Source organism: Cygnus atratus, chromosome 8 (assembly GCF_013377495.2).
Source record: "Cygnus atratus isolate AKBS03 ecotype Queensland, Australia chromosome 8, CAtr_DNAZoo_HiC_assembly, whole genome shotgun sequence".
Classification (NCBI taxonomy): domain Eukaryota; kingdom Metazoa; phylum Chordata; class Aves; order Anseriformes; family Anatidae; genus Cygnus; species Cygnus atratus.
Genome location: NC_066369.1, coordinates 12,315,118 through 12,334,231, shown reverse-complemented (window position 1 = coordinate 12,334,231; position 19,114 = coordinate 12,315,118). Strand labels below are relative to the sequence as shown.

The 19,114-nt window shown below is 43.4% G+C and overlaps 1 protein-coding gene across 1 annotated transcript in view; it reads right to left on the bottom strand.

Moving 5' to 3' along the window:
- The window catches only part of COP1 (COP1 E3 ubiquitin ligase), a 129,995-nt gene that overhangs the window by 75,608 nt on the left and 35,273 nt on the right, over positions 1-19,114 (bottom strand). The window contains exon 11 of the mRNA XM_035537932.1: positions 14,939-15,074. Coding sequence (XP_035393825.1) covers positions 14,939-15,074 — 136 coding nt within the window. The remainder of the gene's footprint in view (positions 1-14,938; positions 15,075-19,114) is intronic.

Genomic DNA, 19,114 nt, shown 5'->3' with positions numbered 1-19,114 from the left:
GGGATCTTTAGGCTGCCCTCACAGCTTCAACAGCTCACATTCTCCCACCCCTCACGATAGCTGAGAAGCTGAAGGCACTGCAATGCTTTCAAGGGAAGATAAATTCAAATGCCAGAGTTCTCAAATCCTTATAAAGGATCAAGTTATCAAGTTATTTTTAAACCATGGAGAAGGAGGACTGTTGATATGCAGTCTGATGATATAAAATAATTCAATGAAGCAGCTTGCAATTTGACCTTTCAACTTCAGAGCCTAAGATTCACCAGAGCAGCAGCAGGAGACAGTCCCACCATGACTGGGTTTGCTGGAGAAGTGAGTTAGGCAGGCCAAGCCTGCCAAATCACAAGCCCAGAAAAGGGTAAAGAAAATGAACATGCTTATGGCTGGGGATTAAAGTAGGCAAGAATGCATCTGTTTATATAAAACGGGAGAGGCAAAGCAAGCAGTAAAGCAGCAAGTTCCTTTCACCCCTCCCCAGATCTCTGTCAGCCCCATCACTTTTTATACAGGCAGGACAAAAGCACCTTTCAGGCCTGTCTTGTCTTGCCAGCTCACTCTGCTCTATGGAAGAATTCTATGGAAGAATTTTATAATCGAAAGCCCATATACCAAAAGAATGGATTTACTTGTACCACAATCTTAATTGAACTGCTGTCTCGGCTCCTGTTTGCTGCCCCGTAGATTCAGGTAGAGCACAACTGAACCGATAGCGGCGATTCATCTACTTGGATTCAATTTATACCTTCAGCCTTCTGCTGCTGAAGAAAAATAATATATTACCATGTCTTGCAAAAAGCCAAGTTATTAGAACAGAACACTGTCTCACCTGGGGTAGGTTTGCTTCTCTAAATAAGAAATTTGAATTAATGCTAAAGACATACTGTAGACATAACAAATGAGTATTTCAATATGTCAGTAAAGTTAGCATACCATTAAAAAATTAATAAAAAGAGTCAGCCAATGAAACTGATTGCCAGACCTGCGACCTTCAAACAGTATCAAAGACACTGCAGGGAGAAAACCGATGCACAAATAAACCACCACCTGCTCAGATGTTCGTCGGCCATGAGAAAGGCAGGCAAACCCAGCACAGCAACCTAACACAGCATTGCACCCTGCCCTCTGCAAATGATGCGTAGTACACAGGACTCATACAAAACATTTCTACTTCTCTGCCAGTCAGCCTTTAGGAAGTGGTTTACAAAGAGAAATAGGAACAATTTAAACAACTAATGGAGCGGATTATTTACCATACAAAACCACTCCTAATATCTGCAAAGCTCTGCTTCCCCCTGGACTAGGCTGGATTAGGACAAACAGCCCACTTGCATAGTAACAGTTATTTCCATGCTTTTTCCTAAAAGTCTTCTAAATGCGTTTAGTATTAAGCAATGCTCATTTGCATTTAACTAGCTTGATGGAATTCCTGTCACTTACTGTCTGAAGTCTTTTTGTTTCAATATGAACACTTGCTTACGCGCAGGTTTATCTGTATGAAAATTCAGAAGAGAACTTGGTTTTATTTGTTGCCAAAAGACACAATGGGGCTAACTCTCAAGACCTGGTTTTCAGGTGACACATTTATATAGTCAAAGCATACAAGGGAGCAGGTGGACTATAAACCCACCTCAACCCCAGCCTGAAGCAACCACCTCTAGAGACTGGACGTTGTCCTCTGCACCGAGGGCTAAGACGGCTCATCACCAGAAATACCCAAACTGGCCAAGAACATGGCTGCTTCCTGCAGCTCATGAACTGGCTTACCCTGAGAAAAAAGTACAACTGCCTGACAGAAAAGGAAGGAAGCACAAGATGCCACAGCAGGGCAGTGAAACATGGGCCACAGGTAGAAGAGAAGACAGGGCACGTCACTGTCACAAGCTAGTCATCAACGGCTGCAACAACATTTGTTTAATGAACTTGATCGTTTCTTCATTTGTCCTTCCTAAGAAGGAAAATCCCATAGTTTGATTTTTTTTAAATGAGCTAGGGGGATACTTCAAAAAAAACTTCAAAAACTATTAGAAGGAAGGCACAAAGAACACGAAAAACTAAGACGACTAAGAAACTGCCATAGTATTTTCTGTTATTTCCAACATTTAAGGAAGCGCTGGAGGTAAGCCGTACTTCAAGCGTTTGAACATCCACTGAAGTTCCCTTTCAGACTAGCAGTGACCCTTGCTCCTCAAATCTGTGTGCATTAGAAGCAATTAACAATTGGGTTTTCCTCCTCCCACGTTTTTAAAGCCAACACTTTTAAATTCAATTTCTGACAAACTATCTGAACTTTTATAAGGAATCTTTTTGGGACACAAGAACTGCTGAGCTTTTCAAAAAGATTTATCAATGCGCTACAGAATTTACCTGTAGAGATCAAATTGAAAGGAACCAATTGTCCTGTTTTAGGGAAAACAGGAGAGACACCTCCAATTCCCAAGCCTCTGCTTTATTTTTCCTAAGAAGTCAAGCGACCAGCCTCATATGGAAAGCAAAGGCACTCTCAAGAGTTCTGGTTTCTCTGCTGCTTTTCCTTATTCTCAATCTGAGATTATAAATCAACTTTTTCATTTTAATTCTAAAACCCATGACCTTGGAGAGCACTTGTAGCTAACAAATGGAATTAGGAAATAAATTGCTTCTGAAACATGTCTGGAAGCTCAGCTTGGCATTGAGGGCAGACCTGTGGGGAACCAGTGAAGAACGAGTATTTCCCATTTTTAACCACAGTATAAAGCCTTGCTACATTTGCATCCCGATGGTGCACACAGTTGTGTTTGCCACGTGCCCAGAGGACACACTGGAGCTGGAGAACGCATACAGATGGGCGACCAGAATAATTAAAGGAATGGAGCAGCTGCCTTCCAAGGCGAGCACCAGAAAGGCTGAACTCTTGGCTTTGGCTAACAGAAGGCTGAGGGGGGCGATAAGCAAGGCTGACAAAGCCGTAGTGTTTACAAACAAGGTGACAGCACAACTGGTGTTGAACCACTTCATACTAGAAGTGGAAAGCAGTCACCAGAAGACTCACTTGGCACAGACAAAGGTTTGTTTTGTCCCACCACCATCACCCAATCCTTGCTGCTGCACAGCACTATGGTGGTGGCAGAGAGAACCTGACAGTGGTAATCCCTGAACACTGTTTCCGCTATACACACACACTACAATCACTACTAGTCATAAATCCTGACTTGATAACAAAACCAGGGGCAGCAGAAGGTGCCATTTCCACAGAGTATACAATTCAGTCCCTCCCATAGGACTATATATGATTTCTGACTGAATACACCAAATCCTGTCAATTCTACTTCTAGCTAATACCGGGCTGCTTTTATTTCTACGTCTCCAGTCCCATTTGCCATCTTACCTTGGCCCCATATTCAATGGCAATGTGGACAGATTGCTCTCTTTAAATTGGGGGAAACATTAACTGGTGGGAGAAAGGTGGGGTGACAGCAGCAGTGCTTGTTCTTTGCTTACATTTCCTGAAAGTCTCTCACTGCATGCTCCCACTCCTCAGCCTCTCAGGGATGTTCTGTCACTTCAACAATCCCCAATCCTATTTCTTGGAGCCTGTTCGCCTGCTTCCAACATCCGTTTAGAAACATCGAAGTCAAAAGATTAGAAATACAGGTAACAGTCCAACATCGTGACCACCACTGCAGACTGTTCGGCACCTGGGACCAATACAGAAATTCGTATTAACATCACATGCCTGAGAGACTGTTTTTACAGCAGCCTTTTATTTTAAGGCAATGCAATTAGTGTCACTAAGTGTGCACTAGCATACTAATTTGTGGTTTTAAAAACAAAGCTATGTTCAGGCATAGGAAGCTGCTCTAACAATACTCATTTTGTGCTTCATCACCTCAAAGACAAAATTTTGTCACATATAAAGCAAAGGTTACCGAGACAAAGCATATGAAGTTTCAGTACCAAAAGACTTATGCTAAAGCTGTACATGGCTAAAATACTGTTTTTCTTTTTAAATTATAAAGCAACAGTTGCATCAGTTCCTCCTTACTGCAGAACACCATCTAAATGAAGTCTGTCGCTGGGCTAAGTCCTGAGCCAGTGTCACAACACGTGTAGAGCGCCGTCAGTCGATGTCCCATCCCATTCCAACTGCTGTGCTGCGCGGCAGGTTTTCTAAAACATCAGCTGTGCCAGCACACCACAACCCCAGCCAGGCTGCTGTAGTCCCTAAATCTGAGGAAGTCCCCCTTAAAGAAAAACCCTTCAGATCTGCAGAGGGCTGTGCGGGCAGACAAGTTAGCTATCCAAACAAGACGCCACTTACTGGATTCCCTCACAGAGCAAACATTTTCATCCTTACAAACTGCACCAACCTGGGTTAGACACGACCCCAGATCATCAGAAAATTAGCTTGATTAGAGGACAAATCTGACAGAGATGTCTCAGCTACCATAATTATGGCCTCTTAATGGATCAGATTCAAGACTAATTTAGGTCTGATGAAGAACTTATTTTGGTGGATGAGACATCCCAGAAGACGACCTGTGGAGCACAAAGCACTCGAAACACAGTAACAGCGCAGGACTATTTCACCAGTTGCAGAGCTTAGATTTACTGTCTGTACATTCGTTTGCTTCAAGCGGTGATTTGGATGCATCCTCTTCACCTAACCCCATGTTTGGCCAGGGGATTCTGCAGGCTGCCCGGTGTGTTCCTTACCAGGCCATAGAGAAACCTGTGCAGAAGACATTGCAGGAACCTCCACCTCCCAACAGGCAACAGGACACAAAGATGCCTGAACACGGGGAAGAGCTATCAAGTATAAAATGAGGTCATCTTTCACAAACATCTGCCACTTTTTGTGAAATAGGAAATCCCCACATCCCCTATGCCACAGGTCAAGACAATTTTTTAAATCAAAGTAGCTGGGAGATGGAATCAGTTTTGAGCTTTCACCATTTCTACTGCTTTCATTTTGATCTCTTTTCGAAAAGGAACACAAGTTCTGTGCAAAGTTCAAGTGAAAAAGACAAATTCAGTAATATCAGCTGCGTAACTGACCCAGCAGAAACAAAACTGGGGTGGGAAGAGGAGAGACGGGAAGGAGAACATACAACTGAGCTAACTGAACACAAGTCTGTCAGCCCCAAATGGCCGCTGGTCCTAACAGCCCAAAGGGAGAAACTTCCTGCCACTTGTAAAGAGACACATAAAAGTGAACAACCCAGTCACTTGGGAAGGACTTCCTATTCCCTGAGCACACCTGCAGTTCCCACTTACTTCCCACCCCCAAGAGCTCCCTCACCCCCAGCAGTGCTGAAGCTCACTCAGTACCTGCAGTTATTTCTGTTCTGCCCACAGCAAGCCTGCAAGGAGAACTGGCAGAAATACCCGACTTCTGGGTCCCTTTGATACTGTGCACCCTGCTTTTCAAGAAAAAAAGCTGAACATCCCTTTGAACTGTTGTTCAGAGATCTCAGTCTTAACCTAGGTCTCCTCTAGCAAAGGAAAATTGCTTTAGGAAGTAAGCATTCCTGCCCAAAATTAAGTATATCACTTTCCATGATGAAATACAATTAGATGTTTCCCTCTGACCAAAGCAAGGGTCTCTGTCCATGAATTGGAGTAGCACCAAGGGGGGGGGGGGGGGCGGGGAAGTGCTTGGGAGCTCCAGGACAGCAGGCAGACAGCCAGGGGAAGTCTCATGCAGTGCAGAACATGAGGGCTGTGAGCTGCACGCCTGAGAGCTCCCAATTTTTTTTTTCCCCGTTAAGCACTCACCATTAACTTACCACACAGAGTATGAAGTAGGTCTGGATCTGAACCAGGGCAGTAGATGGAGTATACACCCAAGCTTCGGTTTTACCTCTGCTGGAGCCAAGAGAATCTCTTCCCATCCATCCGCAGCAAGGAACAGAGTGCAAGATCATGGGAAAAAGTCTGCTGACACCCCAGGAGCAGAACCGGGCAAGCCAGTAGCCCTCCCACAGTGGTATCACTCTTCACCATCCCACAACAAGGTATGGTGCTGGCCAACAGCCCAGACTCCTGTGTTGCTGATTACAGCACATCTACCCATCAACAGCCCAGAGGATCCTGAGTTATTTTAGTTTGATCCCATTTCTTGGAGCTGTTTAGGATACTCTAGCTGTAGGTTCAGCAGCACCAGCTGCTCTTTGAATGGACCTCAGGTACCCACACCTGCCACTGCACCTCCTCCAGGCTTCAAGCAGCTGATGGAAACAGAGGCTTGCTTAGCAGCAGCCTCTTTGTAGCATGAAAATAAGCCAGCAGAACATCAGCTGTGTGTGTGTTGATTATAACCTTTTACTCATAACCGCTCCTATCAGCTGGGAAACAAATAAGGAAAGACTTCACTGTTTATTGAAGTCTGCACTGCACAGAGAAGGTGAGTCCTCAGCTCTGGGCTCTTGTGAAGACATTATTGCACCAATCATGCTGCAGTCACACTTCCAGCATCTTTCTCACAGCCACCGTAGCCTAGAGTTTTATTCTGCTCTGTTTGAAGAAAGGTATAAAAAGGTACCAAGTTGACTAAGTAATGTCATTAGACTAGTTCTAAGCCCATTTCATGCTTACAAAAACCCTTTTGTGTGTAATGAAATGCCATCGGTTCTAACAGAGACAACTTCACAATACTTCCAATCCACTCAGAGTATATTTAAAGGAGAATATTAAACTGAAACTGAGGTTTGGTAGGTTTAGTTCCATCTCTCAGTTCTGAAGTCAAAACCAACATAGCTACTTCCATGCTTTTTCAATCACTAGATTTTTCAATCACTAGATAAAACACAATCATTCCTTTTTTAAACCCAATGAGAGAGTGAATGCACTATGCTATGAAAAAGACTGTTTCCAGCAATAGCTCAGCTTTCAAAACCAAGATCCCCTCTGTTTTGGGGGGAAGCAACCCTGAAACTAATCTCCTCTTAATCTCCTCTAAATACAACCCCAAAACCTCTTCTAACTTTATGAGACTATGTAGCTAGGGACATTCTATTCTACTAGATAAGTTTTATTCATATAAGTATTCAGGGGAACCTAGCTTAATTAGCACTAATGATGAAAAAACCTATAGGGAACTACTGAGTTTTGCAAGCAACTGAACATAAAGCGTATTGATAAAAAGCCACTTTACTGCCAGGCGATGCTCTTCTGCATGCTGAAGAGATGATGACGATAGTCCCAGGGTTTATGCGCCAGATACACAGAAGTACAGTAAGGCAAAGTCACTGCAGACAACTACCGTGCAAGTTAATGAGGATTAGATTCAGTTGTTTCAAAAACACCATTTTTAAATAAGCTAGAGTAGACAAATGTTAACTAAAAATTGCCAACAGTTAAATGCAGAATGTTTCTTATGATGTCATTTTTTCTTATGATGCCATTTAACATTTGAGCCAAATTGTCAGTCTGCCTGCTGTAATATTTCAGGTAACCTATTCCTATTTGAAGAACAGGATCCTCCATTTCCCCCAGCTTTGCTGATATTAACAGCTTATTAACAGCTCTGACAGTAGCACAAGCACAGCTTGAACATCATAAAATATTAAGGTGGAAGAGGTTTTAGGTCTCCAAACATACTCACCTGTTCTGAAAGTTTCTCAAGCTTGAAAGCAGAAAGGAAGCTGGCAGCCTCTTCCCATGCTGCGTACGAAGCAGGTTTGAGGGAGTAAAACTTATTCCACACCAAAGCCTAACACAGACCAGTTGAAAGGTTGTCTGTACAGCAGTACCATCCTAGCAGGATCGTGCCATTAAGTGGGCATAAACTCAATCACTTCTGATAGATATTCAAGTTCCCTCTAAGTATATAGCCACTCAAAAGCTTGCAAGCTTGTTTCCAAGCCACCACATTTATTACGCTGCCAACAAAGGTTTTGTTTCTCCAAACCAGAGCACCGCAGCTGCAAACAGAGCCGAAGAGGCAGTAGAACAAACGTATCCAAAATAGAGCTCAGCATACGAAACATCCATCAGCCCTGGGACTGTAAAACACAGTCCCTCCACAGGCCCCAATGTCCTTCGTTTCTGTTTCATGCAGAGAAACTCAACCTGACTTCCACCATCATTTACACAAATACGTACATACATGCCTGTTTGTATGATTACAAGATCATATCCATCAGTATCACTTCATAACTTACTCTACAACACACTTAGGCAACACATGAATCCAAAGCATCTTTGTCTCACCCTGTATTTATTACTAGAGCCAACATTAATAACCATTTAACATTAATAATCATTTCAAATTACCATTTGCTCAAGCCTCTTCTCCAGGCTGAGCTGCTGGTAGGGTTTTTCTCTGAGCTGTTTAAGACCACCCCACACATCTCCGCGTGCCAAGCTGTCATTTAACAAACTAACTCCCCTAATCAAGGAAGGAAAATAAAAAAATCTAAAGGTGCGTTAATTATTTCAGGTAATGACCTGCTACCAAAGCAAGCCATTTCCAACAGATACAGCTAGAAATTAAAGAGACCCCAATAAACTACCTGCACTGTTAACAATGGGCTTTGTTTCCTCGAGCAGCCAGCCATGAGACTCTCTGCATCCAACTCAACAATTACAGGAAGCTGTAAAATTCAGAAGGGGGTAGGCAAGTTTGTGGAATTCAGGAGAATCTGTCCTTGACTTTATCAAGGCCGTTTTCCACACAGAAGATGCTGCAAAACCACCGCTTCCACGGCTGCAAGTCCCATTTCTGAGGTCAGATCACAGCCATCGCCTGCCAGCAGTGCTGCCTGTTAGACAGGAGCAGGAGGGCAGCTGCCTGCAGCCTCGCAGAAAAGCCTGTTGGACCAAGCACTCAGGAAGGGGGGATACAGCGATGCGACATGCCTTCCACGTGCTAGCAGCCTCCATCCCGGATATCCACCTCTCAGGGGACGTTTCTGCACTACAGCATCCGCTGTCAATCCCTGCGCTTTTACAGAGCCAGTCCCTGAAGAGCCCGGTCTCATTCGAATAAATGGTCCTCTGCCAGTTAACACCCTTTCTCAAGCGGGGCATCCCAAAGTACAAAGAAGCAAACCTCACTTTGCATGGTGGCAGAGCCACAGGAGGACACTGCTTCGCCTTCAAAGAGAAGGCCTCCAGAGGAAGATGCTCAGCAGGAAGCCACAAACACAACAAGCTGACCACGTGCCTTTAGCGCAAGCCCACAGTCCACGGGCTTGGAATTGATTTATAAGCCTTGACAAATGGCATTTAGCTACAAGTTGCTTTACCTAATGACACAACAGAAGATATCCAGGCTGGAAGGGACCCTGGAAGGTCTGCAGTCCTACGCCACCTCTTCAGGAGGTTTGCTCCAGTGCTCAGCAGCGCAGGGCTGCAGCCAGGGGGCACCACACAGCATTTCCCAGGAACCGCTCGCATCAGCTGCAGGAAATTGCTCCACATTATAGAAAAGATCATGAGGAACAATCATTCTGTTTAATACATTTGGTTTAAAAGTTGATTCCCACATTGATCAAGGACTCTTCAATACTTTTTCAGACTATTCATAAAAATTCATAAAATTTGATTTAAATTAAAAACCCGTCTAATTATCTGCAGATGGAGACAGCTTTGAAGCACTAAAAGCTTAATGGGAAAAAGATCATCTTACTACCAGATAGTCTGAAATTACTAGAGAAAAAAAATAACATCCCACTGGTGGCTATGAAACTTTCATTCATTAGCTTCCCAATTTAAAATTATGTAAATTTTATCCCTAAAAGTAAATGCAAATGTAGATGTAAGAACAGACTTCTGACTCTCTGCAATGTCAACACAAGCACCAGAAAGTTTATTTTTTCCATTAAGGACTGGAGATATGAGCTGACAAGTTCACTTTGAGTTTCACAGTCCCTTCTGGGATACAGGCCTGTCCTCAGGACTAGGAGGGTTACATTGCTGAGCTGAGATTGCCCCAAAGTCAGAGCTGGGAGCTGACACCTGTGTAACCCTCCTGCTGGTTACACATTGCATTCAGCTTCTGCTCATGGGATCCAGACCGTAGCTCTGTACTAGGAAATGTATGAGTTCTGTGCTCAAGAGAAAGAGGAGAGAAAGTAATAGAAAGGCTGTTTTTGTTTTTCCCAGCTCAAATTAAACACAATTCCACTTCAACCCCAGACAACCTCTGGTCTTGAAGCCAAAACTTCATGTGAGTCAAAGTAACAGAGCCACAGGAAGGGCACAAACACTGAAGAGGTTCAGGTATTACACTGCACATATCCTCTGCCACTCTGCAGTTAAAGTTGCTTTATCTGAGCATTTCTCTTCTCTCCAGTTCAGAAGAACAAGCCAAGACAGATCCATCCACAGTTTAGAACTGCCACCTTTAAATAAGGGTCCATTTCAAAAAATGATTGACTTACAAAAGGCCGCAAGAAAAATTCAGCCCTCCTCATTTCTCACCTTCTCAGCATCTATTGCACTCAGACATGATCCTGTGAAGGATAAACCCACTTGCACATTTCTTTCATTCATCTTTAGCACCAAGATAGAGGCATCACTGGTCACAAACTTTAAAAAAGCACTCATCTAATCCCAGCCAGCCGGGCGCATTAAAAGAAAGAGGCAAAAAAGACTTGTTATGGTTGACACAGAACTAAAAGGCACCTTATTAAGTACAGATCTCAGAATTTGTATGGACAAGCAAGTAAGCTGAAGTAAAAAGGGGAACGAAAGAATAGAGTGGTTCAGTGAATAGATGGAAAACGTCCTCCTAATGGGTTTTTTTCTTTTAATCTCACCTTTGAAGAAAGGACTTCAGGTCATGTTACTGAAAGGGTCACCACAAACAAAAGTACAACCTTGAAACTGTGGCTTAATTGTACTGTTTGAATGCTCAGAAAGGTCTCTTCAGATCTGCTACACTGCTTACAGGCAACAGAGTAAGTAATAAAACAATAAATCAAAAAAACAGCAGACCCCAAAGGTAAAAGCCGTATCTTGAGTGAAATTTCAGCAGCCACATATTTTATTTTTTCTTTAATGAGGTAAATAACTAACTAAGTCTCTAGGCAAATATAGCTTTGGCTGTACTTTGACTGTATCCAAAGAGCTTTGTATACAAAGCCCTTTGGATGTCATTTTAAGACCTTCTGGAGAAGTGGTAAACTAGCCCAGAAGCATTTGAAGTATAAGCAATTATAAAAACTCACATAACATTTGCCCCAAAATCTTCAGGGCTTCTGGGACAGAAGCACCCCCATTTCCACCAGATGTGGGGACTCCCAGTAGGGACAACCCCCAGCAGGGACAACCAGCTTGCTGATAACCAGATTTCAGACAGACATCTTGCTGTAGCCTTTCTGGTATTTTTCTGTTCAGTTTTTTTTGAAATATGAAAGACTGCCACATTATTCTCTGAAGGCCTCTGACAGCGCTAAAGCAATTTTCTACATAAATCATTGTAATGCTAACGCTGCAGTTTACAGTCTCATCTTTAAAAGAAAGCCTTCTACTATTTACTGCCTCAGTAAGTGGAAAGAAGAAAAGTTAAGCTCTGACAACTGTTCTGTCTGGGGGCATAATAAATGCAAAATTTATTCCTTGGCCCAATTCTAGCAAAACTTCACATATTCAGGAAAGCCATGTAAACACTTTGTGCTTGGAGAACTGGGTGTAGAAAAGACATTTAGCATATTGAGCTATACACACACACATTCGTACTGCAAAGCATGCTTAAAGTCACCCTAATGTTAATAAAAGCAAAACCAAACAACTAGCCACTGCAAATCTCCCCACCTATTTCCACTGCTCATCCTCCTCTCTTGGTCTCTCCTGAAGCGAATAAGGGTTAAAGAGGAGGGTTACAATTTTCATCCATGTGCCCTGCTTCTAAGCAAAGCAAGAACGCCTGGCCAGGCTTCCCATCTTGCAGCACGCACCTTATTAAATAAAATGGCAAATCCCAGATGGAAGATGCAGCTTAGGGACCGGCCGCTGCCCACCTCCCGCACCACAACCGGAGGCTGCCACCGTGTGGATGCTGCCCGGGGAGCGCCAGCACTGGAGCCCTGGCTCCCAGTCAGCCTGAAAGGCACCAGCAGCTTTCCTCGTACTTCACCGGGATGTTTCCAGGTAACACAACGTGCAGGGGGGTTGTTGATCATCTTTTATTAGTCCTCAGGAAGTCCAGGCATTCATAAATATGCTTGTGGCAAGTGGCTCGGGAGAGTACTCCTGCTGCTCAGCTTGGGGGCTTTTTCAGCCTGCTTATATACAGTCTTTAATTACACTTTTCATCCCTTTCCCATAAATCCAGTTTTATTTCCCTTATAAATAAACAAACCAGGTTTTGCAGATAAGGAACATGTTTCCATCAACTTCCTTCACACACAGAGCTAATATCTTAAAAACTTCAAGCCAGCGGAGTTTTCAGAGTCTGGTACATGAACTTCATGTAGGGGTAAAGCAATGCAAACCATGCACCCTTGTATTCTGTCAGTTTATAACATCCATTTATTTGATATATTAAAAAATAGCTAAATCACATACAAGGAAGTTTAACTTCAGGTAAATTCCACTTGGACTCCTAAATATAGTTAAAACATCCCCTTAAAGTACAGGTGATTGGTTTTTGGTTGTGTTTTTGTTGTTGTTGTATTTTTTAATCGATGATGATTCCTTATTTATAAGTCTTCTTTGCTATGTATAGATGGATTTTTGTCAACAGCAACAGCTAACCAGTAAGACTCATCTTTTTGAGATTTATTTCAAGGTTCCTATAGCATGCCCAGAAGCACATTTAGGAATCAGTGTATATATTATTGTTTATCTGCTCCCCTAAACAATAAAACTTTTCACAACATTTCACTCAGTGAGAAATCTTTTTAAAGCACCCTGGTAATTAATTCACCACATCCTTGGCTACCTGTGAGTTATTATCCTAAGCTGCCCTCACCAAGACACACAAACACCTCATTTATTACTTTCAGAGTTTCTTTGAACTTGAGCCTACTAATTAGGACGAAGAACAATGGTGAACAGCAGAACGTGTTGGACAGCACACATTATATACAAATTCTTGATTAACAAATTCAAACTTTAAAGGAACTGTTTGGCTAGCCAGAAGCTAACTAGAGTTACAGCAGCAGAACATTCGGCAGCATTTCTTTACCAAAGCACTTAAGGACACACTCAAATGTGAACTCTTACTCAGCCCACATACTAAGAAAACTAAAAAATTATAAAATGCTTCTAATAAAAAGCACAAGCCGGGGAGGAACATTAAGTTGGAATCCAAGCTTTTTGGAGTTAAATGCACTGAACATTAAATAACTACTGATTCTAGCACTGGCTTGGAGAGAGGCCCTGCAGTATCTTCATTTTTAACAACAATAAAACACATACTTTTCAAACCTATATTTCACCCAAGAATTATAATACCTTCAAAACCAGAGTAAGATTTACTGCCCTTCCAGCATTTTCTAACCAAATACCACAAAAATGCTGTTCTTGCAGAATGTCAAGGAGAAGAAAGGGCAAAGGAGCAAAATCCAATCCACGCTCAAGTTGGTAGCTAAGGAAGTTTGTCTACATTGCAGTGAGATTCCCACCTGCATTTCATTGCAGCTAGCGTGAACCCAATCAGTGTGGGCTAAATATACGTCAGATCAGTGATTATTGTGTTCTGACCTCTGTGAGCAAGTCGGACATTATACATTCCTGCTACATATTGCAGTAGTTAAGGGATCAATGCTGCTTTAAAAAATATATATATTTTATGCTACACATGCTTCAATTTTTTCATGTAATGCATATTTCTTGTAGTCTTTCAAGAAATATTCAAGCTGTTCTGTCACTGTCTGAATGGCCCTGGTGAAAGGTATTAGATCAAGACTCAGAAAGCCCAAGCTCAATTCATCATATTATTGTAATGTTTCTTTCAAGACCTCAGGTATGGCCACTCCAGATCCCATGCTCCCTAACTATAAAATACGGATGATACTACTACTCCTCATAAGGTTGCTGCGAACAAATGCGTTTCATTTTGTGAAATGTGCCTGGGAAAAGCTAATGGGTCCTGAATATGCGCTATATAGAAAAAAATCCCAATTAATATGTTGCATCATCTTTTCTGACACTACCAACAGCTCTAAACAGGCTACCACAGACTAATTAAATCCCCCAGGGTATGCTTCCACAGCTGCTGAAACCAGTTGAAGGTAAGGGCTGCTGGCAGGTCCCAGCCTCTCCCCATCCCATGTGCTCTCTCAGGCTTGATCCTTAAGGGAGCTGGTTCATGGTGTTAAACTAGAAGAAACTAACCCCGTTAAAAAACATTTCACCAGCTTGGTGTCTCAACAGGTCCACTGCAGGCTCAGATGAACCTGAGTGGTGCACAGGACGTCACCATCCCACATGGCAGAGGGTGCAGAGTTGTTGTTGGCAAGAGCAGTTATCAAGTTGGCTTTACCACAACCACCCCCTCACTAGTTTGAGCATGGTAAACAGCTTTCAACACTTAGCAGAGGTCAAGCAATCACAGCTACAAACAACTCAGCTATTTACTACCTGCCATTACGACTGGCTCCACCAACACCATTTAACACCACCACGGATTCTTAAAGTTACCAATACCAAGAAGAAAGGGTGTTTCTTAAAATCCTAGACTTGTATCACTTATAATGCAACCGCACTAACATGAAGAGCACTGAGCCCACAATAGGCTTCATGTCTTACCAAAGAGGCTGCAGATGCTCATGAGCATCTTAAAGGTTCTGCACTTGGTCTTGAATACAAACTGGAAGAAAATAGTACTGTGGTACTTGAGTGCCTTCACAGATCAGTGATAACTATACATCTTCAAAACTATTTCAGGGAAGCCACAGTCAAGTGTTGTACGTGTACAGACCATAACTTGTTTAATACAAGTTATTAACTCGGCCTCAGCAGCCTGTATCACCATGAAACGCACTGTTAGAGGCACAGTATTTCTTACCTGGAGACTATGCTGGAGCCATTGTAGAGGTCACTAGCGTAGGACAGTGTTGCCAGGGGGCGGACAGAATTGTAGCGTGTGAACTTGGATAGACACTCCTGAAACTCATCCAGCTGGCTTGTGGTTCTGCTGTCATCTAGGGAGGGGTACCAGAGTTGGGGGAGGATGAAGAATAAGAAGGTGAATAAACACAGCAGTAAGCAGACACAGACAGATTTCTAGGTTGGAAGAGACCTCAAGATCATCGAGTCCAACCTCCGACCTAACACTAAGTACTCCACTAAACCATATCGCTAAGCTCTACATCTAAACGTCTTTTAAAGACCTCCAGGGATGGTGACTCCACCACCTCCCTGGGCAGCCTGTTCCAATGCTTAATAACCCTTTCGGTAAAGAAGTACTTCCTAACATCCAACCTAAAACTCCCCTGTCGCAACTTTCACCCATTCCCCCTCGTCCTGTCACCAGGCACGTGGGAGAACAGACCAACCCCCACCTCGCTACAGCCTCCTTTAAGGTAACTGTAGGGAGCGATAAGGTCGCCCCTGAGCCTCCTCTTCTCCAGGCTGAACAAGCCCAGCTCCCTCAGCCGCTCCTCGTAAGACTTGTTCTCCAGACCCCTCACCAGCTTGGTCGCCCTTCTCTGGACTCGCTCGAGCACGTCCATGTCCTTCCTGTAGCGAGGGGCCCAAAACTGAACACAGTACTCGAGGTGCGGCCTCACCAGAGCCGAGTACAGGGGCACAATCACTTCCCTAGACCTGCTGGCCACACTGCTTCTTATACAGGCCAGGATGCTGTTGGCCTTCTTGGCCACCTGAGCACACTGCTGGCTCATATTCAGCCGACTATCAACCAATACTCCCAGGTCCTTCTCGGCCAGGCAGCTTTCCAACCACTCATCTCCCAGCCTGTAGCTCTGCTTGGGGTTGTTGCGCCCCAGGTGCAGGACCTGGCACTTGGCCTTGTTGAACTTCATACAGTTGACCTCAGCCCATCGCTCCAGCCTATCCAGATCCTCCTGCAGAGCCTTCCTGCCCTCGAGCAGATCGACACACGCACTTAGCTTGGTGTCATCTGCAAACTTACTGAGGGTGCACTGGACGCCCTCATCCAGATCATCGATAAAGATATTAAAGAGGACCGGCCCCAGTACCGAGCCCTGGGGGACACCACTTGTGACCAGCCTCCAACCAGATTTGACTCCATTCACCACAACTCTCTGGGCCCGGCTATCCAGCCAGTTTCTAACCCAGCGAAGCGTACGCCAGTCCAAGCCCCGAGCAGCCAGTTTCTTGAGGAGAATGTTGTGGGGAACGGTGTCAAAAGCCTTACTGAGGTCAAGGTAAACCACATCCACAGCCCTTCCCTCATCCACCAAGCGCGTCACTTTGTCATAGAAGGAGATCAGGTTCGTCAAGCAGGACCTGCCTTTCATAAACCCATGCTGACTGGGCCTGATCGCCTGCTTGCCCTGCAAGTGCCGCGTGACGACCCTCAAGATAATCTGCTCCATGAGCTTCCCTGGCACTGAGGTCAAACTGACAGGCCTATAGTTCCCCGAAGCAAAATCATCAAAATGCATATCTTCATGTGACACCACATCTGCCCATTATTTGGGAAGGATTCTTGGTCAAAAACAGGTTTTATCTCCCACCTCTAGCATTCCCTGAAGGCAGCAGGATTTTCAGAGCGTAAATTAAGTCTTTCCAGTGAACCTGCTGCATTGAGAATCTGCCTGTGATCACAAATACAGCTTTCATGGTAGATGAGCTCACTTATTTTAGTCAAATTCAAAGCCCATAGGCCACAAAGATTATTAACAGAAAATCCTTAAGCACATCAACATGCAGTGTAAAGAATATGTCTAGCATTCAATGGAAGTGAAAATATATTCCCTTTCCCCTGAATTGTACTTCAGTTACAATATGCCTACATTTGGTGTCAATTACATTCCAAATACTTCTAGCAGAAAATATTTCTCTTGTTACTCCAAAAGCAACAGAGCTAGGGGAGAGCTGTTTCATGGCTGGAGAAGGGAGACAAGCATGAAACCAGAAGACTCCCTGAGCTGTAAGTTTTGTGAAATTATGACCTTCAGCAGACAAGGTGAAATTGAGCCAGCTTGAATAATGATGATAAACATTCTGTGGAAAATGGAAGTTTGCTACAAAAGTTAGAGCTAAATTGCAGTATAGATAACTAAAAATTATTCCCTGCAACCTCAAGTCCTAACTTTCCTCAGTACAAATGGAATTTTGTTTAAACCATTTTAAAATTTAGAATTTCCTAAATAAGGAAAAATTCCTAGCTTACAGCAATGCCCCGTGGACAAGCCAGCTTTCCTAAAAGTGATCATGCATCTGCAGTCAAACACCAGACAGAGCCCTCAGGCTTTGTAACTACCCCCAGAATTTGCAGCAGTTCCCCCTTTCTTCCTCTAACACTACATATGCTTTGTCTTTTTGCACGATACAGTGTAAGAGACCAAGCTGAGAGCAGGGACTGCTCTAACACACAGCACCTCAGTTTACAGGCAGTCCAGCATGCAAGTCACATCACTGCACACCTCGCCTTCTGTTAGGCCACTGCAGCAGCAGCACAATGCACACTGCTCACTTGTGCCTCTGAAGTCATGAATTCATGCTCTAGTTATCCTTATCAGTTCCCTTATCAATAGCATAAGGAAGTGACAAAGCTCAACTCGCTAGAAGTCTTTGGAAATAGCGGGGTGAAAAAAAAGCAAGGTTTCAACAGTAAAATTCAGCTATGATTTCTGGTGGGAAAACAAAGAACAATCACTTTCTGCACCTTGGTAATTCCCTGTCATCAGAAATAATTATACTGCTCCACAGTCATAAGGCATTTTGAAGCCTCCCTTACACAGTTTAATGTTTGACTGTATAAAGGAACAGGGGAGGCCAGTAATTAGCATGTTTAAGGGTACTACCCATAGGTACGTTACCCATATCAGACGGATCAAAATAGGCAAAATGAACAAAGTACTGCTCTTAATTTAATCATCTGCACCTGACCGCTACAGGAAACTGCTTGAGAAGAAGTATGTAAACATCAGTCAGTATTTTTCAAAGACTCCTTCCTCCTCTTTTGACACTTTAATAGAAGCAAATAGCTGCTACTCTTCCATTTCCCATATTTTGAGATCAAGCACACAGTCCTCCTATAATTTATTCTGTATCTATGCCTGGAAAACAGAGTGTTATTTCTCAAGACATTTTCCCTGTCAAAGTGCAAGGCCATTTCATAATTACAGTTATATTACTTCTCCACTCCTTACTAGAAGGCTCTCAGGCATCTCTTGCAAAAACATATATCTTGCAAAAAGCATATAGCCACATTAAATCCTATTTAAAATGTGTCAAAAAGCAGGAATGACTCCAAATAGAAGAAAACCTAATTAAGTATTACAGGTTATCCCTTATTTAGGAAAAAACTCGCACTTGCAAATCCTCCACTCTTGGTGTAGCTGACACACACAAATAAAACAGTTTCATTGCATTCATATTTATAGCCCCAATTATGGAGAAGGATGTCTTCCACAAGGGAATGCCGGGAAAAGTCCAATTTGTTATCCTCGGTTAATAAAGGTATTATTTTAACATGAACACAGTTATGCATCACCCAGATAACACTGCATGAAAGCATCTCAGTGTGATCTGTGAAGTACTGTAGTCTGCAAAGCATTGCTAGCACTTCACAACAGACAGGCTGGTCATACACAAGCAGCTTCTCCAATCTTCCAGCTCCTGAAGCACTCTCCCAACCTGTCACATACTGTTAAAGTTATGCTGCTTTGCACAACAAGACCTGAGTCAGGCACCACCCTGAAATAGATATGCCCAGGTCTTTCGCCCAAGCATGAGCTCCCGTAAAATGCCTGGCAGCCTTTAAAAATAAAAGCTATTTTTTTAAAAAATTGAAAAAAGAGCTTGATGATTTTTAAGTGGATAAAACTCAAACTAAATCCACAGAGGAGAAAAGCAGGGATTTCTACCCCAGCTTGCTTGCTGATCTGTGTCCTCTGGAGGTTGATCCTTGCCTTCCAAGGCTATAAAGGAAGATATTCTGCCACAGCAACCTCTGCCTGGTTCCCTCTTATGCCTCTGAGGTTTCTCTCATCCCTGGTGGCTCCCCACTTGTCCCTGCACTCTGTCA